This window comes from Lutra lutra, chromosome 15 (genome assembly GCF_902655055.1).
Source record: "Lutra lutra chromosome 15, mLutLut1.2, whole genome shotgun sequence".
Lineage (NCBI taxonomy): Eukaryota > Metazoa > Chordata > Mammalia > Carnivora > Mustelidae > Lutra > Lutra lutra.
In genome coordinates, this window is record NC_062292.1 from 63377306 (window position 1) to 63402925 (window position 25620).

At 39.8% G+C, this 25620-nt stretch overlaps 1 protein-coding gene across 1 annotated transcript; it reads right to left on the minus strand.

Moving 5' to 3' along the window:
• On the minus strand, window positions 1-24798 carry UHMK1 (U2AF homology motif kinase 1). The gene is made up of 8 exons (XM_047704706.1): window positions 24363-24798; window positions 22734-23026; window positions 21638-21829; window positions 19561-19655; window positions 13832-13908; window positions 13583-13681; window positions 10944-11032; window positions 1-6869 (listed from the first exon to the last, which is right to left on the minus strand). The coding sequence occupies exons 1-8, from the start codon at window positions 24628-24630 to the stop codon at window positions 6723-6725; spliced, it is 1260 nt and encodes a 419-aa protein (XP_047560662.1). The 5' UTR covers window positions 24631-24798; the 3' UTR covers window positions 1-6722.
• Between the last annotated feature and the right edge of the window lie 822 nt (window positions 24799-25620).

Consider the following 25620-nt stretch of genomic DNA (forward strand, 5'->3'; position numbering starts at 1 on the left):
TTTATTTTTAAGCTTTATTTTATCACCCTTATGAAACACACATCAGAAAGCATATCAACAGTGCATCTTATGGTAAGTCAGTTTACAACAAAACTGAACAAGGCCATTGTGTTTACAGAAAAAGTTTTCAGCAAAAAACTACACGCAATACATCCATTGAAACGCAGTGTCCATACTTTTTAGGTATACCTAGGTATATAGGAAAGTGAAAAATAAAAGTTCTTTGCTACTTAGCAAGAAAAAAACAAGTTTAAAAGACTTGAATAGGAATCGGGAATTTAGGGATTTCAGAAAAAACTTCTTGGTACTGATACACATCTACATTTATAGTCCCATTTAGTTACTTTAAAAAAAAACAACAACAACAAAAAAAAGTCACAAACAAAAAGACATCACCAAGAACAGAGAACCACAGTGCCAAGAAATGCCAAGACCAATGGGCTATTGAAACGACTGGTAGAAATGTTACAGACTATTCACTAGGTACTGTAATATTCTTGTAGTTCTGAGGTGAAGGTAAACCAACAGGAGACAGTACTCCTTATAACTGGCTTTGGTTTTGAGTGATCTTTCACATTTTTTCTGACCAGACCTTCTTACCAAAAGCATAGCAATTACATGTTACTGAGGGAAAAGAGTAGATTTTAATCCTCACAACTAACCTCTCCAGTGCTGATACAGGAAGCCATGAGCTGTTACCATCCACTGATCATAGCTAGATTTCTAAGAGTGATCAGAAAGGTAACAAAGATGGAGCCCTTTTTGGGAAAAAATTTCTTCTACCCCAGATTTGACACTGTTAAGAGGATATAAAGGAATGTTATATCACTGAAGATTTTCTCAACCAAGAATTAAGAATGAAAGAGTAAATCCTGCTGGAAAAGATACAACAGCTTTACACTCTGCAAAGTAAATATGCTACAGAGATGCAGCTTTAACTTTCTTTTTAATTATAATAAATAAACACTACTTACTCCCATAAGGTGCTCGAAAACTCTGCAGCAAGTGCATACTGAAACCCACTGTACCCAATGTGCAAAGGGAAATCTGGAGATGGCTAATCCCCAGTTTCTTTCTGATCCCGGATTTGCATGAGAGTTGATGCACAGCAAACACACAAAAACCGGAGTTTAAATGTTTATTTTAAAAATTTAGGTCAAACTGAATATGGATACCTAGTCTGCTTTTATAAGCTCTTAAAACGATTTTCTGGGGAAACGACGATGAGGAATGTGTCAGAAAGGCAACGTTCTATGCTTCAGGTACCACGTCTGGATTTTTACAAATAAATGAGCACTTTTTGATCAAAAACTAGATGGAAGATTACGAATACCAAGTAAGGAAGCGATATTCCTCCCCTCACCTCTCTATTTTGACTTTTCTTTTTCTTCTTTACTCTTAAATTTGGCAGATTTCTGACAGCCCATGCTAATGAAATAATACATCCATCCATAATTCCAGTCACCGAAGCAATTCCATGTCCATATGCATGATCTGGAACACCTCACCACGTCTGCTCTCACACACTCCTGACATCGTAATACCAGTAAGAGGGGAGCCTAGAAGGGGAAGCCAACTGCACCTGGGAGGTGGGGCGGAGGGGTAAGTAACTACATGTCATCTTCTCGCTAACAGCCAAGAGTCTAACAAAATAAGCTCTTTTCTGCACAACAAGGATTGATAGTTGGTTAAGGCAAGTAAGATAGTATGCTTCTCTTTGCCTCTAAACTAAAATACTATGACCCTAGGTACAGTTTCTTTTAGGATACTGTGGAAGCTACTCTGTTTAATGGGAAATAACACTCAGGCAATCATCTGATAAGCTTCCCATGAACCCCAGCATTTATGGTGACATAAAAAGAACTGCACAATTATGACGACAGTCTGAAAAGCACAAACAGAGGGAATCTAAAACATCAATCCTCAAAAGCCACGTAAGAAACAACAAAAGTGCTAAGCTGTAGGAAGATGAATAAAAACTTTTCATTAGGAAAACAAAGGTTGTATAAACTTTGTATCTTATATCCTGAAGATCACCTTAATTACCACCTATAAAATATACAATCTCCTACATGCTCTCTGGTTTATAGTCCATTTCCCCTATAAAATTGCAGCAAAAATAGTTAAAATTGTTCACCTCCTTCTTAAATATCCACAGTACTTGTCAATTATGTGTCACTGTGTCTACCTACTGTCATCACCCAATTTTAAAGAAAACTGACCAACAGCGAGGTGGGAGAGGAGGCTAAAATAACCCTGACATCCTGCGGTATCGGGCAGAGAAGCAGCTAACCTTAAACAAAACGAAACAAATTCTTTAAATTTCTGGGGACTTTAAAACTAAAATACGCATGTCCCTCTGTAACTAAGAAAATGTAACGTATCCAAATATACCACAAGAGGTCCAGAGCAGTTCCACATCATAGAGACTCAACATCTTTATATTCACCAAGAAAGCTTACTGGCAATACGAAGGGAAGACTATCATCTCAAGTGAAGGTGATTTATTGAGCACCTTAAGAAGAAATGGAAATTCTCTTGAGCTAATGATGCCCCAAAGCTGGTCTGTGCGTGACCACATTTGCCAAGAAATAAACAAATTCTATCAGAGAGCCAGAGTAGTAGATTTGAAGAAGGAACCTAGTACTGAAAATGGAACTAGACCCCAGGAAGTATTAGATTCTGCCAGATAACTCTGGCTTTCCATCACATGTAATATTGGGGGGGGGAATCAAATATGAATAGTTTCACACATATAAAATAAAGGGAAACAAGGGAAATTTTGGACTTTTATACTATGTGACTTAATCCAAAAGTTATTCCAAGGAAAAGGCAGAGGTGCAATAAATTATCATCATCTGGGAGTTTTCACCCAAATGAGTTTTAATATTTTCCAGGAAACACAAGGCACTTGCTTAAATCTTTGACTGTCTCCACATCCACCAGACTAAAATTTCGTCATGACGCGATGCCATCTGTACCCTAATCTGAACGATACCAGCTAGCATGTACCCTTCCATAAAACTATCGGTAAAACACACTGAGTGTCTCTCCCACAGCCTCACCCAGTAACTATGATATTATAATCACCATCAGTTACAATGGTGCTGATTTTTATTAAATGACAGAAACTAAAATGTCATGCTGCAGAGTCAAACCAATGGCAGAAATGATCAAGTCGGGACGAAAATGATGAAAGAGTGTTCCCTGCACCGGATGAGCAAATGCAAAGGGGTGGGGAAACGTGAGCGCTCAACCTCGGGTGTGCATTTATTCCAGAAGGGTAACTGATGCCCTCAGCAGGGTGAAAGCCCGGTGCATTAAAATAGAAACACACCTTATGCCCAGACTCTCTCTTCAACGTCCTCTCCATGGCAGCACAGTTTCAGGCAGCATTCCTGATCACAAATGTGCTCAGAGACTAAAGTATAATGTAGAAGGCAAGTTAAATAAGAATTCAAGGATTTTTTTTTTTAAAGGTTAATTTAATGTATCTCAGCACGCTTTAGCAGCTGAAGTACCGAAAAGAAGGCAATCCTTGTCTCAATGAAAACAAAGGAAAGGACAAGTAAAACTGCATTTATGGTTTTGTTCTAAAAGCAGCCAGTTTTGGCTCAAGGCATAGCAGGGAGGGAATTTCCCCGAAGAGCTGCGATACCGATGGCCACAAACCAAAGGAAGACACCCAGTGGTAGTAAGTGCAATCTCTTACTGCCAGAGGGTTACTGTTTTATTGTCCCTTTAAAATGCAGCCAACGGTTGCTTGGACTGCTGCTTTCTTTTACTGAGGTGTCCAACTCAACTTGCTCTCCTTGAAATAGGGCATCCGAGTTTGGAAAGTGGCTAGCTAGTCACCTCCTCCGGATGTTTCCCAAGAACCAAAGATTTCCTATAGAATAACCAATTTATAGGTATTTCCTGGGCCAAAAAATGTACCATGATGAAACCACGGAATAATGAGAAATTGGAAAGGCAAGAGGGAAGGAAGCACAGATGTTAACTGAGGGAGAGAAAAACTACCTGAGATAAAATTTGTCCCAAAGAGTAAGGTTTAAGTGACAAAAACCCTCGCCTCTTTACCCTGCCTCTCAAAAAGAAAATTCCTAGGTTTTACTAATTAAGGAATTAAAATCTCTGTGTATCTATTTCACCCTAAAGGTATCATAAAAATTGCATCTTCTGATAATATTTGGTTCAGGTTTGAGAAATTAAGATTAAACTTCGTGTAATATCAGAGGAGCGGGGGAGGATCTGCAAATGTCTTCTTTGGTAGTCATGGGCTAAAAGCTGTAAGATCACCACTTAAATCACAGGAGGCATCTTATTTCAATTCTGTGGCTTTAATATAAAATTCTGAATTCAATGCATGGTTACTTAGGCTCATCAGTTAGTCCCTTAGTTCTCTTAAAATCTAGTTAGCATCTTCTGTAATACAACTCTACAGTGTTAAACACTACATATAGGTATGACTACAATAGCAAAGAAGAAGACAAAGAATGCTGTGAAATTCAGCATCAAGACGCTAGCAGCACACCGCATCCCTAAGCTCAGAAGCCCACCTGCAGCTCATCTGTCAGGGTCTTCTCTTTGTAGGGGTGGGAGGGGGAATGAGAGAGGGACACGTGCACACCTAGAATACCTGCCCTTGAGAAGAACTCACTCGTGTTCTGTGTTCATCTGTATACACCAAGAACCTGGTGTTTCTAATCATCCTGGGAGCTGTCACCCCTACAAACATTGATGTTTTAGGAAAGCTTAGGTCTCCGGAGTACTGGTTATACTCTCTTGAATTGTTATTTGAACATATACTAGCTAATCAACTTCTGAGAGGGCCAAAACGAGAACTAACAGTTCTTCCTCCTAAGGGCACATACTAGACACAACTTTCCCTTGGGGACCGTGCCACAAGGCCTTCTGGCAACTCATAAATCAGCCTCCTTACACCAAATCTGGCTTCATAATAAATAAGAAGGGAGAGTCCTGAATGATATAACTGTAAATAACTCAACTGTCAGAGAGTAACTGTCTGAAAAGGGTAAGATAATTCATCCTCTGAAATGTAAATTCCTAGTTGGGCTCTCAACAACCTGCGCGGCACACACTTCAAAGAAAGACTATGAGGAGGCTTCCAACGGGGAAAGGTATAAAAGGCTTTTTCCTTAGGAAAAAAAAAAAAATGAAAACTTTCATTTAGGTAAGGAAATAAAAAAAAATTCATAACCTGTATACAACTTATTTTTTTGTATAATCAGTGCTTTATAAAGGTTTCCTAAGTTCTAAACCTTAGAAGTCAATCTACATGAAGTGGGAGGAATCCATAATTACAATTCCTAAAACCATGTCATCAACCCATGTTCATGAACTCACGCACACCAGCACCCTGGGCTCGGGGGGACAGCAGATTGCTGTGAATCCTTCTAAGAATTTGGAGTTTTTCTTCCTTTCTACTTCCATCTTATTAGAGCTACACTTTTCTTAACTTCCCTGCAGTCAGAAGCCAGAGTACTTTCAGAGTAGCTTCTCTTCAGCCACAGAGACAGGAGACAGTCACAGAGAGGAGACGCAGTGGAGGGAAGGGGAGGACAGAGAGAGGAAAGAAGAAAAAAAAAAAAGAATCCTGGACTATTCACTTTCTCTTTGCCCATTTTTTTCTTTTCCCTTCACTGAACATCTTTCTTTTTGGCCATTTCAATTTCCTTCATTGTAGGCAGAACTCTATCTTGAGAAATCTTACAATGATCACGGGAGGTTCGGTACAAAAAAGATGAGCTAATACAGGGTCTCAAGGAAATTAAAGGATGGGGCAATCTTTTGCTTTGTTCCAATCACTTTAAGAGAGTTTCAGTGTAACTCAGTCTAGACTCATTTGTTCTGAGCCTCTCAGGAATGATCTATTTCTCATTTACATTCTATCAGACAGACCAACTCTCGAACATACATCCTAAATCTGACAGATACGAAACAGCTAGGGAAAAGAGAGGTGTAGACTGCATTAGCTCACAAGATTCACACTATAAAGCATGGGGACTCAGATCTTCTCTAATCTCTCATACCTGCACACTCACTCAAGCATACGTACTAGACATAAAAATTGTGCAAGATCAAGCATCAGCTTTCTATTTGAAAAGCCTTAATTAAAAAAAAAAAAGAGATAGGCTCACTGCAGTTTCTTTAAAGGAATATTCAGTACTACAGTACTCCTTTAAAAAAATTCATAACTCAGTGTGAGGAACACAGTAGGTCATCGCTGCTTGACGGTTACTTAACAATGACTGGGAGCGTCCAGAGCCATCTGTGAAGATCTGGGATGAGGAAGAACCGCCCGACAGAGTAAAGGAACGATCCGTGAGGGCCATCACCGACTCTTACCAAATTTGTTAATATTCACTATGACATGATATTACTCATCCTTGCTTCATGATCACATGAAATAATTAATATCCTTTTAGGTTACATACTGAAGAGCAGCACTTGCCCTACTGCACAAAAAAAGGGATGCCCGTATGGATGCTCTAAAACCCCTCAAGGTATAGCTGAGAGGTCTTGTCCTACTCGGTGCCAAATGTTTGCAATGCAGCCATTGCTCAACTGCACATTAGTAGGATTAAATAAATGTACAAAGTATTCCCTTAAAATGGTAAGGGGGTACTTCTGCATTCAGATATAGAATACAATAACCCAGGAAATGGAGGAGAAACAGGAAAGAGTCCTCAGGTTACTGATTAAAGCAAAGTTTGATACAGATATCCCCTCTTGTAGGCACTCAGCGGGTAGAATGTAGCCACAACAAACTTCCCATCAAACATCCTTCCAGTCAGTAATTTCTGAGCAGCTTTGGAATCACCAGCATTTGCATACTCAACAAAGACCTGTAAGAGGACAGAGAAAACAAAGTCGGCTTCATTTCCATCAAGACTATTCCAGAACAGGGCTTTTCCAACTTTAGTGGACACGCAAGTAACTTTTGGGGACCTTGTTACAACGCACACTCAATTTCAGGAGGTCTAACGTGGGCCTGAGTCTCTGCATTTCTAAGTCAACTCCCAGGCGATGCCAATGCGGTTGGTCCGTGGACCACATTTTTGAGCAGCAGGGTTAGAACAATTCCTTTACACAGTTCAATTCTGAAAAATCCATCGAAGACAAGTCGAGTGAAAAATGTACACCCACTGGCCATGTTCTTGCAGGAGTGGTGAGCAGCAGCGGACGCGTGCCAGAGGCAGGGCCATATAGCCTGGGGAGCAAATGCGCTCCATGGTGCCTCAAAGACAGTCCGCACTCTTAGAAGAGGAAGGAGGAGAAACTACCAGTCAAGGTCACCGGATTTTACACCTATTAAAGACTCATAGAAGCCTTAACTACTGTGAAGAGTAAGTTTAAAACTAGGTAAAATCTCTGTTTCCAGAGTATCTGAATTCTGACCTGAGACAGGTAGAGAATACAGCGTAATAGTTTATGCTCTTTTTGTTGATGGCTCGGAGGGAAAATCATTTTAAATGACTTGTCCTCAGTTACCCATAAATTTGTGAACCAGAAAAAGAACGGCCTCATCTTTCTCAGTTACGTGCTCATCTGAGATGTCAACAGTCTTCAAACTTGGGTGCCAGCACCCTAGACACTCGGACTTTCAAAGGGAAGCAAAAACAGATTGTCTGAAGGAAACCAATTTTCAGCTTTTACTTGTACCTTCTCTTAAAATCGGATCTACCCAGAAGTTCGAGGCAAGAGTCTCCTTTTTCATTTCCCCTTTCGTGGAAGCCCTTCTCCCACTGATAAAATTATTTCCAAAGGGTATTAAAAACCTCCAGGGCATGAAAAGGAAAGACAATCCCAAATACAGCACTCTTTAAATGAATCTTCCTTCACTGGTAAGCAAAGCACTACTCCCAGACTGCTCACTCCCCGTCTTATGTGAGTATTTCTGTTATGGATGATGCATGATGTCAGGCCTCAGATACTCTGGCCCGGGATGGAATTTTCTGAATTCCTGTATACTGTTAAGTGGAAAGGTGACAGACTCTCTTCCTCTCCCATGCCACGACTATTCCCAAGCTACGTGTTCCTCATGTAGAAATCATCCAGCACTAAAAACTGCCCTGATTTTCATATGTATAAAGCTAAGTGGGGATTTTTAGCTATTCTTAAAAGCCATCCTTAACTGTGCTATTAGCTGGAGATAAAAACACTTCCAAATGGCCAACTCAGTACAGTCAGTCAGGCTGTTTACTTTAAACCGAACAGCATGGAGAAAATGCTATCGATACCATCCAGGGATTTCTTTCAGAGTATGCAGACTTCACGTAATAATGTAGGTGAGAACTATATTACCTAATTATATCTTAAAACCATACTCTAGCCAGTCAATGCTTGTTTTATTCATTTTAGAAATACTTAATACTTTATATCCCCTTTTTTACAGAAAATGAAAGTATATGCTGGCTATAGGACCAGTTAGTTCTAGCAACATATGCTTTTTCACTGACTACAAAAGAGAAGTTAGAAGATGATGCCCAGTGAGAAGAAGCTCTTTCTGTAATTTTTTTTAACCTGATTCTCAATGACTTCTAAATCCATACACCGAAGTTCAACAAGTGGACACACACTTAGGGAAGGAATGCCCTGCTCCCTGCTCTCTAGCATGCTCCTCACCTCATAGACAACCCACAGTTTTATATATTACATCATTCCAAACAAAAGAGGAGAAACATTTTTATAATTTACAATGAGATTAAATAATTTTATAAATTTAATCTTGACTACTTTTGTAATTATGAGATCCATTCCATAATTCATGTTTTCAGTGATTTTTAAAATATTCTTAAAAAAAAAATCCACAGCATTGTTAATTTGAATGGAAAATTCAAATGAAGACTGACTTTGCCAACAGACATTTCAATGACCTGGAGAAGTTAAACCTGTGAGGTCATGAGTTCATCGGTTGTTTTCATTCTCCTCTAAACGTCAATGAAAGCTTCTTAACATAGCAAATTTCCTCTTGCTGATGAATATTTATTTTTTTGTATTGTTTGAAACCGGGATACTTCTATCCCGAAAATATTCCTTCTGTTTCTCTATTCTATGTCTTCTATTTCAAACGGACGGTTGAGGTTAACATCGGGTCAGATCGTGTTAGTCCTTCATTCAAAGTCTTCAAAGATCTTCCCCTCTCATTTAGAGTAAATGCCAGTGCTGTCTCGAGTCCCACAAGGTTCACCCTACACCCCCTCACCCCTGTGAGCAAATCCACCATATCCCCTCTTTCTCACTCTGCTAGAATCACACTAACCCTTTCAAACCTGCCAGGCAAACTCACGGCCTCTGAGCCTGCTATCCCTTATGCCTGGAACTCTTTTCCTTATCTCCTTCATATTTCCACTCAAACGAAACCTCAGTATGGCCTTCCCCACCACTGACATGGAACTATAATCCTCCCTACCAGGCACTTATGAAACCTCTTCTGAGACCTTCCCCCCAGAGCACTTATCACTATATCCTTGTGCTTATTTTGATCACTGTTGTATCAGGGCCTAGAACATAACAGATGCTCAATACCAGCCGACTAAATAAACAGCAATTATGCATAGAGTATGCTGCCGGCACTAAACGAGGTAAGTATTATTACTACATTGGCAATAACTTTTCACTAAGATTAGAGTGAAATTTCTTTCATTTCTTTCTTCAGTTGCCAAGCATTTTCAAGATACTGAACCAAAGGATAAAATAACAATCCACACCCAGAGGTGATTTCACCCACCAGGGGGCATTCGGCAGTGTTGAGAGGTACTTTTGATCACCACAACTGAGAAGGGGAGTGGGGAGGGGATCTACAGAGCGGAGGGCAGCAACGGCTGCTAAACACCTAGAGCGCACGTGGCCGCTCCCACAGCCAAGATGCTGGCTCAAAGGTCAACAGTGCCCAGGTTGAGAAACCCTGAATAAAACAATGTTCTGTTCCCAGAAAAGTAAAAATACACAGATAAAAGAAAGATCTTCAAAAGAGCTTTCAGAAGATTTCTCTAATTATGCTGAGTGAAATAAGTCAAGCAGAGAGAGTCAATTATCATATGGTTTCACTTATTTGTGGAGCATAACAAATAGCATGGAGGACAAGGGGAGATGGAGAGGAGAAGGGAGTTGAGGGAAATTGGAAGGGGAGGTGAACCATGAGAGACTATGGACTCTGAAAAACGATCTGAGAATTTTGAAGGGGTGGGGGGTGGGAGGTTGGGGGCACCAGGTGGTGGGTATTGTAGAGGGCACGGATTGCATGGAGCACTGGGTGTGGTGCAAAAATAATGAATATTGTTATGCTGAAAAAATAAAAAAATTAAAAAAAAAAAAAGAAATTAAATTACCCACAGAACTGACAAATAGTTGGCCTTCCACAAGAAAAAAAAAAAAAAAGAAGATTTCTCTAATATTCTTTCCCCCCAAACTGAGACTCACGGTTCTCGCTTGTACATTTTAGAGATGCGAGCACTAAGGATCATCATCACACAGTCAGTCAGTCACACTGAGACCAGAGCTCCGATTTCAGGATTCTGTCGGCACACTTTCCCTCTTTAAATTAGCACCGATGATTCCATTAAAATGAGAACCTAACCTAAATGGTTTTCTAACTCTACTTAATTAGAACAAAAGTAGGCCATAATATTTCTGTAGCTGACATGACCTGAATTAGCATATGATACAGTTGGTGTCACTTTTCACAATGGCTCAAAAGTAGAGAACACTTTTTAAGAAAAAAAAATTCTAACCCATATAAAAAGCATGCATATTACAGAACCTTGGGGAAAAAAATGAAAAGTACAGGAAAATAAAAACAACCATGATGCAAAATTCATCATTTCTAGCAACATTTTCATGTACTACAGAACTAAAACATTTGCTCAGGATTTTAGTAACTTCTGAATAATTCTGAAACTATAGAAACATTCACTTACTTGTCCTCTGCCAGGATTTTCCTTTGGAACAAGGAGAGATACCACTGGTCCATATTTTTGACACTCCTCTTTTACATCCTCTACAACATCTGATTATGAAAACACAGAACAGTAACCGCTTTGCTGTAATTACCAAGCATTCATTATTTAAAAATTTTAAAGCACCAAAGAATTCAGGAATCCATATCTAAGTAATGAGGTCATTTTCTACATCATCTAAAATTAAGCTTAAAACTAATATAAATTCAATACATCTAATAATTCTGTTAAATTTAATATTTTGAATAGTTAATATTCAAATGACCCCCCCAAAATGTCTTCTTCCCAGTTTTCCAACTGCCTCTCTTCCTCTCCTTGAAGGCAACAAACATTATCAGTTTCTTCTGCGTCCTTCCGTAAATATTATAAGGTTATATAAGCAAACATGATCATACATACTTTTTTCTAAGTAAAAATTCCAATCTCACTTTTTCTATATTAATACATTGCATCTTGAAGATTCTTGAATATTACTGTGTGCAATTTTCTCATTTGTTTTTATGACTGTGTAATTATTTCACCCTATGAGTGATCAATAAATTCTCCACTGTGTCCCCTACTACTAAATAAACTATTTCCAATTTTTTGCCCTTATAAATACTGTAAGAGATAAATCTGTATCTATCTCATTTCACTTATGTATTTCCAAGTTGACTCTAGAAGTGGAACTGCTAGGACAAAATGAATATGAATTTGTAAGTTTGTTAGAATTACCAATCTGCCTTTCATAAAGTTTAGCAATTTAAACTCTCTCCAATGATGTGAAATGTATTTTGAAAATATTCTCCTATACTCTACCAGTAAGAGGGTTATCAAACATTTTCACCATCCACATTAGGTGACAAAGATCTCATCCGTACAGTTTCAGTGAGCATCTATTTTTAAATTTTGTTCTGTTTTAGTCCATTTACCACTCTGCTCTCAGACTGCTCTTACAAAAACCTCAGTCTGACTATATCACTCTCCTAGTCCAATTTTTTTTTAAAGATTCTATTTATTTATTTGACAGAGAGAGAGAGATCACAAGTAGGCAGAGAGGCAAGCAGAGAGGGGGAAGCAAGCTCCTTGATGAGCCAAAAGTCCAACACAGGGATTGATCCCAGGACCCCGAGACCATGACCTGAGACCATGACCTGAGCCGAAGGCAGAGGCTTAACCCTCTGAGCCACCCAGGCACCCCTCCTAATTTTTTAATGGTTCTTATTACATTCAACAGAGAACAAATATACTGGGTACTTTTAACCCAGGGACTATTCTGCTCCTGATACAAAGTTCTTTGGTGTCACACTGCAGTGTTATTATCCCTGGGATAAAATCCAAATTCTTTAGCACAGCAAACGAGTCTGTTATGTATCTATATTCTTGGCTATTTCTTTAACTGCTCCCCAATAAATAACCTACCATACGGACACACCCAACAGTTCCCTATTCTTGGCACATGCCATACTTTCTCTCATCTTTGTGTCTTTGTGCCATTTCCTCACCAACCCCTCCACTGGGAGCCAAGCCACTCCAGTTACTGACAGAGCCTGGCTATCACCTCCAGAGACACCCTCATGGTGTCATGAGTTTAGTGCTTTTCCTCTCTGCTTCTGTGTATTACCCTACTTCCGGATTTATCAAACTCTAACCATTTGTTGACATAATTCTTTCTCTTACACTAAAGACAAGGAATAATCCTGCTTGTTCCTATACTTGAGGCAAGAAGAGAGCCAGTCCTCAGTGAACACGGAAGGAATGAGTTGTTAAAACCAAACCTAGAGCTAAGATGGAGAAATGGAAGCACAGGGCAGGACTAGAAAGAGCAGATGGAAAGAACATGCTGGAAAAATTAATCTTGATTAATTCAGGAAAGGCTTATGAAATGTGAAGGAGTCCAATGGGCCCGAGGAATCATCTCTGCCTAAACGTGCTGCTCTAACAAGATGCCACGGACTGAGTGGCTTCCATAACAGACACTGACTGGGTGGCTTCTATAACACATATTTACTTCTCTGGTCCCGAGGGCTGGGATTCCCACAGCAAGGTATAGAAGATTCAGTGTCCCATGTACCTGGCGGCTTTCTTGCCATAACCTCACGCAGCAGAGAGAGCTCTCCTGTTTCTTCCTCTTTTTAAAAAGGCCCCAGCCCGGCGCCTGGGTGGCTTGGTGGGTTAAAAGCCTCTGCCTTTGGCTCGGGTCATGATCCCAGGGTCCTGGGATCGAGCCCCGCCTCGGGCTCTCTGCTCAGCAGGGAGCCTGCTTCCCCCTCTCACTCTCTGCCTGCCTCTCTGCCTACTTGTGATCTGTCAAATTAAAAAAAAAAAAAAAAAAAAAATCTTAAAAAAAAAAAAAAAAGCCCCACCCTCAGGACATAACCTAGTCCTATTAAATCCTAAAGGCTCCAACTCAAAATACTAGCACACTGGGGACTGGGACTTTGCCACATGAATTCTGGGGGGACATATTCAATCTACAACAGGAATCAAAAAGTGAGATCCTTTAGAAATCATGTAGTTCAATATCCTCAATATGTAAATTAAGAGAATAGAGAACCTTATGAAACAATACGTCTACTCTACTTGTAAAAGACATAAAATACAATTTAGGAAGCAGTTACCTTCATATTCCTCTTCGTTCTCCAGATAATCGTCATCCAGCACATTCAGTAGTCTTAGCACTGGAGTAGGAAGCATCACCAGGTCTTCAATATGAGGTGCTGTTAAGGTTCATCGTAACACGGTTAAATGTAAACTCACCAAAATCAACGGATGAACACTAGGCAAAAGAGCTTGGGAGTGTAAGTGAGCTCTGATGTCTTATTTGATTGTAAAACAACCAAGGAAAAATAAACACGTATGCAACTTACCAAAAGGAATGCTAAAGAATGGGCTGCATAATGCCATTTCAGCAGGAATCCTTCTGCTTGGATCATCATGAAGCATGCTAAAACACAAAAACATGTATCTTTATAATTACTGTCAAATTCTGAAAATGAGGGGCACCTGGGTGGCTCAGCTGGTTAAGCATCTGCTTTCAGCTTAGGTCATGATCCCACGATTCTGGGATCGAGTCCCACATAAGGGTCCCTGCTCAGCAGGGAGTCTGCTTCTCTCTCTCCCTCTGCCTGCCTGCCACTCCCCCGCTTGTGCTCTCTTTCAAAATTAAATAAATAAAATCTTTTAAAAAAATCTTTTGAAAATGAAACCATTAAAGAAATTAAAATGACTAAGTGTTCATCACAACATTAATTATATTAGCATGGCTTACTGAGCCATTCAGCTACAAAAAAATATAAAAGCTTTCTTTTTTTCTTTTTAAGATTTTATTTATTTGAGAGAGAGAGAGAGAGCACAAGCAGAAGAGGGGCAGAGGGAGAGGGAGAAACAGACTTCTAGTGGGCAGGGAGCCTGATGCAAGGCTCAATACTAGGACCCCGGGATCATGATCTGAGCCAAAGGCAGACATGTAACCAACTGAGTCACCCAGGTGCCCCCAAAGCTATTTCTAAGTAAATGGTTCAGTAATTCATGATACATACCTATGGCACAATATTATATTTTAAAATAATGTTTCTGATTAATAAATGCAACATGGAAAGGTTATCCATACTATATAACATTAAGTGGGGAAAAAAAAAGCTACACATAAATTTAGGTAATCCAAATTAAAAAAAAAAAAAGATGACAGTGGTGAGATGATTTTTGAATTCTATCAAATCCCCCTATAACAGCACAACTTGGTAACAAAATCAAAAACCCATGGATGACGTTTACCACAAAACTAAGCAACCCCAATAAATACCAAAATACAAGAGGCTAGGAACAAACCATCATAGTAGTAAGCCTTGCACCATATCAACATCTGTGTGGAAGGAAGCAGAGAAAAGCAACAGATGATCTGATGAAGCAGAGAAAATAACCCAAAATATCCAACAGGTACAGACTGGAAAGCACAGTAAGTCAATTGGAAAAAAGCAACTGTAACTACAAGGGGGTATACATTCTAATTCCAAGTGAATGCAAGAAGTCTGTAAAATCTGAAGGGGTTGGAATAACCTAGACATTATGACTTCTCAAAATGAACTAGCTAAAGCTCCCTCCCAGGGCAAAGTCCCACAGAGAATAGAAATCTGGAAAATGGAATCCAAATTGAGTAGGATGTAGTAAATAAAATTAACAGAGAGAGAGAGAGACACCAGGAAAAAAGGAACGGAGGAGAAGAGGCAGAGACTTCAGAATAAAAACATCCCCCCCCTTTAACATTACATAAAAACAAGAAGAGCCCTCTACAATTAGAAAAGCTATCCCAACTACACCTTCTTCTGTAAGTTTAGGAAATGAATTTCATATAAAAGTGAACCACATTAAAAAAAAATGTGAACCACATAAAAAGTATTACTAATAAAATTATTACACAAAAGACAAAACTGCAAAATGACAGCCCCGAGACAATGAATGCATGCCAGAAAGACATGATAAGAACACAGGTGGACATGATAACCTACTGTTTCAAAATGAGCAAACGATGTTTTTTAAAACAATAAAAGATATGATGAATCAAAATTAGAAAATCTCAATAATTAGGTAATAGAACTCCAGAAAGAATTAGAAATATAATAAAAAATCACTTCATAAAGCTACAAGAACTTGAAAGATGAACAAATACAGCGATAGTATCTCAAAGATAGATAGAAGGCAGAAAGGAACATTTTTAAAAATCAAAAAGAAACAGGGACGCATGGGTGGCTCAGTCAGTTAAGTGTCTGCCTTTGGCTCAGATGATTATCCCAGGGTCCTGGGATAAAGTTCCACATTGGGCTCCTTGTTCACCCAGGAGCCTGCTTCTCCTGCCTGCCACTTCCCCTGCTTGTGTATGCTCTCTCTGTCTCTGACAAAGAAAATCTTTAAGAAAATAAAATCAAAAAGAATACAAGAGATTAAAAAAAATTTCAAGAGAAATAAGAATAATGAATACTGTCAAAGAAAATCCAACATATGTACAATAGGAGTGCCTGAAGGAGAAAACCAAAGCAAGAGAAAGAATACTAAAAAGAGTAATTTAAGAACACCACCCTAAAATAAATGAGCAAAAAGATCTGAAACTATTTTCCTGACAATATCAACCCAGAACAATCAAAATCAAGATATATTCTGGTAAAATCGATAGACTTTTTTTTTTTTAAGATTTTATTTATTTATTTGACAGAGAGAGAGAGATCACAAGTAGGCAGAGAGGCAGGCAGAGAGGGGGAAGCAGACTCTCCGCTGAGCAGAGAGCCCAATGCGGGACTCAATCCCAGAACCCTGAGATCATGACCTGAGCCGAAGGCAGAGGCTTAATCCACTCAGCCACCCAGGCGCCCCCAAATCAATAGACTTTTAAAATGATGAAATTGTCCGGCCATCTAGACAAAAAGACCAACTGATTTTTTTTTTTTTAATATAAAGACAATTAAAAGTGTCTTTAGACTTTTCAAAGGCAACACTACATGCCAGGATAAAATGGAGTAATATGTTTTAAGACACTCAAGAAAAAAAAGAATGCCACTCATTTTTTATACCCAGATGAATGACTCTCCAGTAAAATAAGCACAAATGATCACCAGCAAGCAAGAGCTCAGGGAACATGCCTACGGTCTCTAGACATCAAGCTTCAGAAACTCAAACGATGAGAGAGACAGCCCCACAAGGACCAGGGGTGAACGGTAATGTGCAGCTACATGCAGAACTAAGAATAAATGTGAGAGTTCAAACAGAGTGTATGGCACATAATAGTTACAGAAACTGATGACACAGATACAACTAATTTTCAAATGAGAAAGAATGGGAAAAGCACATGCAAAAATAATTTCAGTAACCTTCCTAGAATATTATGATTCTGAGACTGTTTTAATTGTAAGCTGGAATAAAGCAAATGAGTAATTACAAAATATTCTAATTCTAGCATTCCCCTTGTCCTTAAGAACCATAATTCTTTACACAGAAGGAGAAAGAGATGTGAAATACAAGTTAAATAAAACCTCTGGTCTCAAATTTGAATTGGAAATATCAGTATGAACTAAGGCCTAGAAACAATGACCATCCCAGTAGCAAGGAGTATTCCTAAAACCCAGACTGTTTTTTTAAAATACTATTTCCTACTAAAAGAAATCAGGCTTCTTGGACAAATGGCTACTTCCAAGTGTTGGGCAGGAAATGTGTAAGACGAATTGGGAACATCTTGTCACACCAGAGAGCAAAGAAGCTGTAAAAGATAATAAGGTCCGCTGAAACCAACTCACACAGCTCACAGTCATCAAAGACGGGGCAATTTTAGCTTCGGTGAGGATAAGAACTGCAATCATTTGCAGTTACCAAATCAAAACACACTGAACTTTCAAAAGGAAATGGTCCCCTTTGGAGGATGACAGGGATCAACTTGTTACGAAAACTAGTAAATAAAGAGAGAAAGAATCAAGCATTTATTTTGTCTTTGGTTAACCAAAGGAAGCAGAATGACAGAATGAGTACATCCTATTCCGCAGCCCCTAACAAAGTAATGGATCCAAAGTAACGTGAACAGTTACTAACACATAAAACAGAGATGGCTATATTATGTGCCTCCTTATAATAAAAAAACATAACACCATCTACCGTCATGCCAAAAAAAAAAAAAATGTAACCCTCTAGATATGACTACCAATATATAGGAAAACACAGAAATATGTTACACTACACAAGGATTAACACAATCAGCAAAATTCAGATTGCAGACAGCTATACTGAGCCAACAACCTAGGTTGACCAACAAGTAAACAAGGGAAAAGCGGGGTAGGAGATGGAAAAGGATCTTTCAGATTAAAAGAAACCTAAAAGAGACTTTTGTTTAGAAGAGCAACAGTAAACCATAGTGTTTAAGGATACATGCTATAATGAAAACAAGGAAGTAATTACCATAAAAGTCAAGGCAGTGGCTACTTTTAGGGAGGAAGAGGACTGAAAATTAAGATGGGGACACAGAGAATTTCTGGGGTAGCTGGCAAAGTTTTATTTCTTTTTTTTTTCTTAAAGATTTTATTTATTTATTTGACAGAGAGAGATCACAAGTAGATGGAGAGGCAGGCAGAGAGAGAGAGAGAGAGAGAGAGGGAAGCAGGCACCCTGCTGAGCAGAGAGCCTGATGCGGGACTCGATCCCAGGACCCTGAGATCATGACCCGAGCCGAAGGCAGCGGCTTAATCCACTGAGCCACCCAGGCGCCCCCAAAGTTTTATTTCTTGACCTGAATGGTGACTACAAGAGTATTCCTAAGGATTCATGAAGTTACACATTTGTTTTCAGCATCTGTGCTCTATTCTACAATAAAAAATGGTTCAAATAATTTGCATGCATACACAGCAAAATCCATAGAAAAATACTAAAAAGAAATACACCAAAGTGCTAACACTAGAGAGTAGGTTTATAATTTTTATTTTGCTGATCACAATTCTCCATAGCTTCCAAATTTAGTGTTAGCTGCACAATCAAGGGGGGGAAAATCCAAAATAACAAAGTCAATACTAGCAGCTCTTTCTGCCCACGGGGCCTGTCTCCTGCTTTAATAAATCACCTTTTTGCGCCAAAAAAATAAAAACAAAAACAAAAACAAAGTCAATACCAGTATTTATATGATTTGACTTCCAAGTTAGAACCCATTATTCACATAATTTCACAATGCCATCTTTTCCACGTAAAATGCCAGTTGTAAAGCTAATACCAATCAGATAGTAACAGCTATTGAAAACTAATTGGTAAAACACACAAACATACATGAATAAGTGCCAGTAAAATTTTTAAGTTCTTATCTGAGTGAATTCTGTGGACTGTAATGTCCATTTCCTGTTTTGATATTGTACTCCAGTTACATTAGATGTTACCACTGAGGGAAACTGGATGAAGGGCACACAGACCTCTCTGTAACATTTTTGCAACTTCCAATGAATCTGTAATTGTTTCAAAATAAAAAGCTCTTAAAAAAAAAAATCAAAAACAAAAACAAAAAACCCCCAAAGACCTAGTTGAAAGGTTTATAGGGTCAATATTCCAAAGAAAGAGTAATATTCTGACTTGATCGGGAGATCTATCATTTTGCAACATAACTATTATTTTATTCGTTTCTGGTCCATAATACTAGAAATGTGATAAGCCAACTACTTGGTAATACACATTATGTCTTATTTGAAAATATCTGCTGTGCTTGGACCTATTCAGAAATCAGAAACACAGTATCTGTCCCCAGAGTGCCCGGAAGTAATTATTTAACGTATAGTACATAGCTACCTTATTTTAAACTTTTTTTTGGTAGTCCAAAAGCAAACTCAGTCTTTAGCTAGTAAAGACGCTCTTTAAAACCCTACTTTCAAAAAAAGCCTAAAACAAACAAAAACCAAAAACAAACAAAAACCTAATGTCCACCAAGCATACAGGACTGCCAGAGCTACAAGAGACCAAAGATATGGCTGCCAGGAAGAGCCTCAACGTGATCCATTCAGTAAAATAAACAAAAACAAAGACAAAACGAAAATAACCTTTATATGATAAATGTACAAACAGGAACTTGAAAATACACACGATGTACCTTTTGATAAGGTCTCTTAGGTGATAGGCTGGGATTGCGGCATTCACCACTGCTTTACTGGCGAATATGTGATCAATAATAGCAGAACTGTTTGCCTAAAAAAAGGGAGAAAAATCTTCCTTCGGTTATTCAATTCATTCTGTATTTACTGAGTACTAGCCACATAGCACCATACTGTTTGGTAGGTAAAATGCAAAAGAAAACACTCTTTAAAGAGCTTATAATCTTACTGGAGGGGATTATGTGCATAACTATAAGCCTCTGGAGGAGGAACTTTCTTCTCTATTCTCAGCATTCAGCACAGTACCTGGCACTCTGTATGAGTATTTACTAGACGAATGAGTAAGAATACCAGAGCAACCTTATAAAAATGTAGTTTCATACAAAGTGAGAAAATGAGTGTGTGAGAGTTGAGTCCAAGTGTCTTGGTGAGAGTCTTTAACTGGTTTTCAGATACAACTACACCACCAGAGAGGAAGTAATGCAGTACCTAAAAATTGCATCCCTCACATTATTCATACTCTAAATCCTATGGAACATAACTTTTCTCCCTGAGTACTAAGCTGTCTCAGAAGTGTGTACATGAGTAAAAAGACCAGATGTGATCCTTATCACTATGCTAAGAACTAGGCATCGTTTATTTTTTAACCTCAATTTCTTCTGTAAGAAAAATGCTACTACCCTCATTTTATAGAAAGTAAATCATGGTTCAGTAGCCCTAAATAACAATTAAGAGGTGAAGGAAAGATATAAACCCTAGTAGTTTGACTTCAGAGCCTACACTCATACTCACTTGGCAATTTTGCCTTCCCAAAGGTGATTAAAATATAAAATACTGTCTTTATTTAGAGGAGTGAATACTGAGGATTTAATATATATCCTACCTCCCAATTACATACAAAAATGTCTGAACGTGACCTAGTTCTGATCAGCTCAGGACCAAGCAGATACAGTCCAAAGGTCTCAAAGATAATCAAAACGAATGCAAGTAATTGATTTGTATTTGGATTAGCACTGAAGAAAGACTACTCAGTCTCTAGGTTGGAAGAAAGTACCAATGCAGAATAACGATACTGGTTTTACTTGCATGGTAGCATTTTTTGCCAAAAGTAAGCATTAGGTACACCCACAAGACTATTAAAGCATTCCTTCCAGAAATACTTCCAGAAACAGATGACTAAGGGCTGAAAAGAAATATAACTCTACATGGTACACTAGCCATACACAAACTATGTATTACTAGATGCTCGAAAAATACTTGTTGCTAAATATGAAAACCAATAATGATTCCTAAACATTGTATTACTTATCAAACCTCTAGCCTAAAGGATGCTGATACCATCATAACACTTGGGCCCTACAATATGTTTGAAAACATAATGTAGTTAATTTCTAAGGTATGAACAACAAAAAGTTCATCGTTATGTCAGAGATTTGGAATTTCGAACTCACATTCCCACAGAAACAATGTTATAAGCAGTACTCAGGATAGTTCATATATGGAATATAAATTAATATAAAGCACTGTGGAACTTGGAGAGAACGCTGAACTCAAACAGGAAGAACAGAGTATGAAGCCCAGGTCTGGAACATCTAATGGTATGACCTGGACCAAGTAAGTGGTTTATGTATCTGTGCCTCCAGTTTTTCGGTTGTAAAAGAATAACCAATACACGAAAGATCTTCAGAGCATTGTTAGGAAATTCAATGAGATTGTGCATTAAAATACTTTTAACTATAAAGTAGTAACTGTAAAGCTTTATGTAAAGATTATCATTAAACTTATACTTGTATTAGCAATATTGTAGGATGTAGTATAACTGAATCACTTCTGCATTTATTCATTCTATCGAGCACTTATTACACATCAGGCCCCAGGCTAAGATCAGCAAGTGTACAATACTCACTAGCACATCTGTAGCTATGAAAACGAATAGTAGCATTGAAGGTATCAAACATGCAGGAAGAGGAGTGTATTAGAGATGAAGTAAACAGCGTCCCCAGTGAGAATCGTGATAAACCAAGTACTTTTAAATCAGAATGAAGGACTCCAAACGAAAGCACTGGTATGATTTACCTTCCATTCCTGAGATCTGACTGTATGTTTCAATTTCATTCCTGAGAACATTTCCAGTAAAATGATTCCTAGGCTCCAAAGATCGACAGCTGAGGTACATTCTGTATCACTCTGCAGGCCAGCCTGGGCCAAGCAATTCTGCAGTTCTGCTTCTGGAGCCCGATACCCGTCTGTCTGAATATACTTCACATCCTAAAGATGAGTAAATATTACAACCAATAAAAAACTGTTCACTTTCCATCACCACAGCGTATTTACTCCTCTAAAAGTATAATAAACCACTGTCAAACTGAATGCCAAAAAATTTTTAGTCCTTGGCTACCCTAATTATTTGGTTCATCATCTGGGCACTTCTCACAGGCAAGCTGTACACTCTCCACACAGCAGCTCATTTCTTCAGAGAGTCTCCTGTCTGTTAGGCACTGCTGATAAATAAGGACACTCTGGAGGGTTTGCCAGAACTGTTATGTGTGTTCTGCCATGAGACAGAGTGCCAACACTGAAGGCAGCAGTAAGAGTAATTACCCATTACTTAATTAGCCTACCTAGCCCAAATATCCACCCTTTTTTTACATGGTGGCAATGAAATTCTTTTTATTTGCTTTATCCCCAAGAATTATTTTATTTTAAAGAATTTTTTTTTATTTTTTTTTTAAAGATTTTATTTATTTGACAGACAAAGATCACAAGTAGGCAGAGAGGCAGGCAGATAGAGAGGAGGAAGCAGGCTCCCTGCTGAGCAGAGAGCCCTATGTGGGGCTCGATCCCAGGACCCTGAGATCATGACCTGAGCCGAAGGCAGAGGCTTTAACCCACTGAGCCACCCAGGCGCCCCTATTTTAAAGAATTTATTTACTTATTTGACAAAGAGAGAGAGATCACGAGTAGGCAGAGAGGCAGGCAGAGAGAAAGGGGGAAGCGGTCTCCTTGATGAGCAGAGAGTCCGATGCGGGGCTCAATCCCAGGACCCTGAGATCATGACCTGAGCCAAAGGCAGAGGCTTAACCCACAGAGTCACCCAGGCACCCACCAAGCATTATTTTAGGTAGAAATAGCTCTAAGTGTTGACCAAAGCACCCCTATTATTATTTCTTACCTGATTGCCTTCTTTGAAGCTAAGCCCAAAGTCAATGAGTTTAAAACATTCATTCTCTGCACTCCACAATATGTTACGTGGTTTGAGGTCTGCATGGACATAACCCTCATGATGAAGAAAAGCAAGGGCTTCCAGAACATCCCGGGCACAATGCTGTATCATCCACATGGAACAACCCTGATGACTGGAATATAAAAGCAATTCCGATACACTGACATCCAGGAGTTCAAGCAACAGACAGCGTGATGGCACATTTGGAGAGAAGTGGATTGTAAAGACTCCATACAAAGTCACTAGAAAAAGAAACGAGTTATAATGCTTTAAAAATCAGACTCAGAGTAAGTTACAACTAACATAGCTACCTCTTCAGTGCAAATCTGGGATAACTCAGATAAGCGTCATGCTTCCGCTGCAATTTATTTCTCCCAAAAGTAAGATTTTTTGGCAACTGGGTTATTTTAATGAAACAAGATGAGAAAAGCTTCCACAGCTCAATACTAGTCAAAGATATTACATATGGCACAATAAACAAATTGTATTTCACTAAGTATTCACAGTAGGTGAATATACACTCAGGGTACCAAGCAAAAATAATTAAAAATAAAATCTAAACATTATGGACCCTTAAGATGGATGTCATAATCTGCAAAAACAAAATTGGAAATTGGTTCTTGATCCAAAATAGCATTCTATAATCTAAATATTAAAAGGAGGGGGGAAATAAGTAAATAAATATTACAAGATTAAGTCTTTCAAGATGACAATTTAACTAAGTCTTGCGGGGATTCAGCAAGTCCTCAAGCTTGCAAAACCGGAAGAGAAAAAAAATACCTTTTCACTCTTAAATTACCAGGGTTATATACATCATTTAGCAAGCTTAAAAAAAAAAAAAAAAGTCAACACTAGTGGTTAAGAAATTCTTCTCTAAAGTGATAATATAAAAAAAGCAACTCTTCAAATTACACACAGATTATGCTTGCCAGGAAGAAAGACATTTCTTTATTAGCCAAAGCTATAACTATAAACTCAGTGTACTGACAGTGAAGACTTTTCATAAATCAATCATCAGTAACCATATATCTTATACTGTGAATATCTATATCATGTAACAGTCTTACCAGGGTAAAGGTATAAAGTGTTCCTAACTTCCACACTTCCGGAGGACTCCTATGTGAATACTGAGTCATTTCCCCCTAAATCCATACCAAATATGTATCAGATAACATCTGTACGAGTTATTAGCATTATCACAAGCCCCAGAAGGATTTCTCATTTTTCCACTGGTATGCAAAGATTCAGAATTTCCATACAAGAAATAACAAATCTAGACAAGATATGCCTCTTTTCCCTTAAAAAAGATAACCCTATGCTAATAAGTGCTACATTCTCCGATGCAAAACAGAACTTAACTGAGCATCTATTACGTGACACTGGGGAAAGCAAACCACCACCTCCACCCTACTGCAGACGGAGTGAAGGGGGATGGGAAAGGGGCCTGGATCGGGTGACGACGAGAGGGCCAGACCCAAGTCTCCCCACTTAAGGACAGGACCCGGAACGCCAGGCTGAGAGGGGGTGTACGGCTGGGCCGGGTCCTGGGCAAGAAGAGAACTGAGGCAGCGGCATTACCGATGTTCCTGTGACCCTGCAACTGCTCCAGCGCCGCCCTCTCTTTGCGGAAGCCATACTCCGCGGCCGAGGCCGCAGCGCCCGTGGTTCCCGGAGGCAAGAACTGCTTGAGGGCGCCGGGGGGCGAGCCGGGAGTGCCGCAGCAGCGCACCCGGTACACCGAGGCCGAGGAGCCGCTCCCCAGGCGGCTCTGTACCTGCCACAGCCGCCCGAAGGCTTCCAGAAACCGCGGCGGCTCCGCGCCCCACGCGCAGCCGGATCCCGCCATCGGTGTGGACGGAGGGCACTGGCGCGGGAGCTGAGGCGACGCCCGGGGCAGGCCGGCCGGGCCCGCGGTCACATCCCCGCCTGCGGGACCAGCGGCTCCGCAGGGAGGTGCCTGCCGCCGCCTCTCCCACTGCCGGGACCTCAGGGCGCCATGACACCGGAAACCGAATGCACCCGGGTCCAGAAGCCGGAAGTGGAGGAAGAGCCAATCCTGAGGGCCGGAGGAGGCGGGCCCAGAAGGGGCGGGCCTAGAGCTGACAGGAGGTGTTGGTTGTAGAAAAAAGCCCCGAGAGCGTGAGCGCTCGTTGGAGTGCGTCCTGTTTAAGGCCAAGGCAAAGTGCTTTATCAAACGTTACCAGAAACTAAGACTGGCCCTTTTTCTTGTGGGGCGCGTCCCTCACCACTGGGAACCTAGGAGAATAAAGCCCAGCCTGCATTTCCCCTAGACGGTATCCCAAGGGAAGTAGCCCAGTTACAGCAGGAGGGGGTTCGCCACCGCCGCCACCCCCTCGCCAGGGGGTTGCCAGCAGCCGTAATTCTGGAAGCCCAGCCTCTGTGCTCCTGAGTCCACTTAGCCTTATCAGAATGCATGCGCCCTGGGTGAACGTGGACCTTTTACGAATTGTATGTTTCATGTATTCGTTCAGTTCTTTTGCTCATTTAATAAACGTTTACTGAGTAACAGAGGAAGCAAAGAAGAATCCCGATCCACAAACTGGGATGTGCAATAAACGTAGCCTTCCTTATTTTTCTGCGATTCAAGCTCCATTCAGATAGGGTGGCAGAAACTTAGTTTCAGACAGTTTGCCCCTATTCGCTTTTCCACGGGTTTTGCCTAATTTCCTGGGCAGCCGGGGTAACTTCTGTGGTGCAAAATGGAGAGGCAAAGGAACCATCTGCTCTTCGGTATCCTGGGTCATCAGCTCGTCTGGTTGCTCTTCTGGTTGCTGAGATGTGCCTTCTTTCTGTCTACATGGCCCTCTCCGGGTCT

Bases quoted from the DNA above. Each gene is read 5' to 3' on its own strand.
- UHMK1 (XM_047704706.1), bottom strand. From the start codon at position 24,630: ATGGCGGGATCCGGCTGCGCGTGGGGCGCGGAGCCGCCGCGGTTTCTG. The intron at 21,830-22,733 runs GTAAGAAATAAT...ACTCATCTTTAG, and splicing joins GCTTCAAAGAAGGCAATCAG to GATGTGAAGTATATTCAGAC. The intron at 13,682-13,831 runs GTAAGTTGCATA...GAACCTTAACAG, and splicing joins ATTCTTTAGCATTCCTTTTG to CACCTCATATTGAAGACCTG.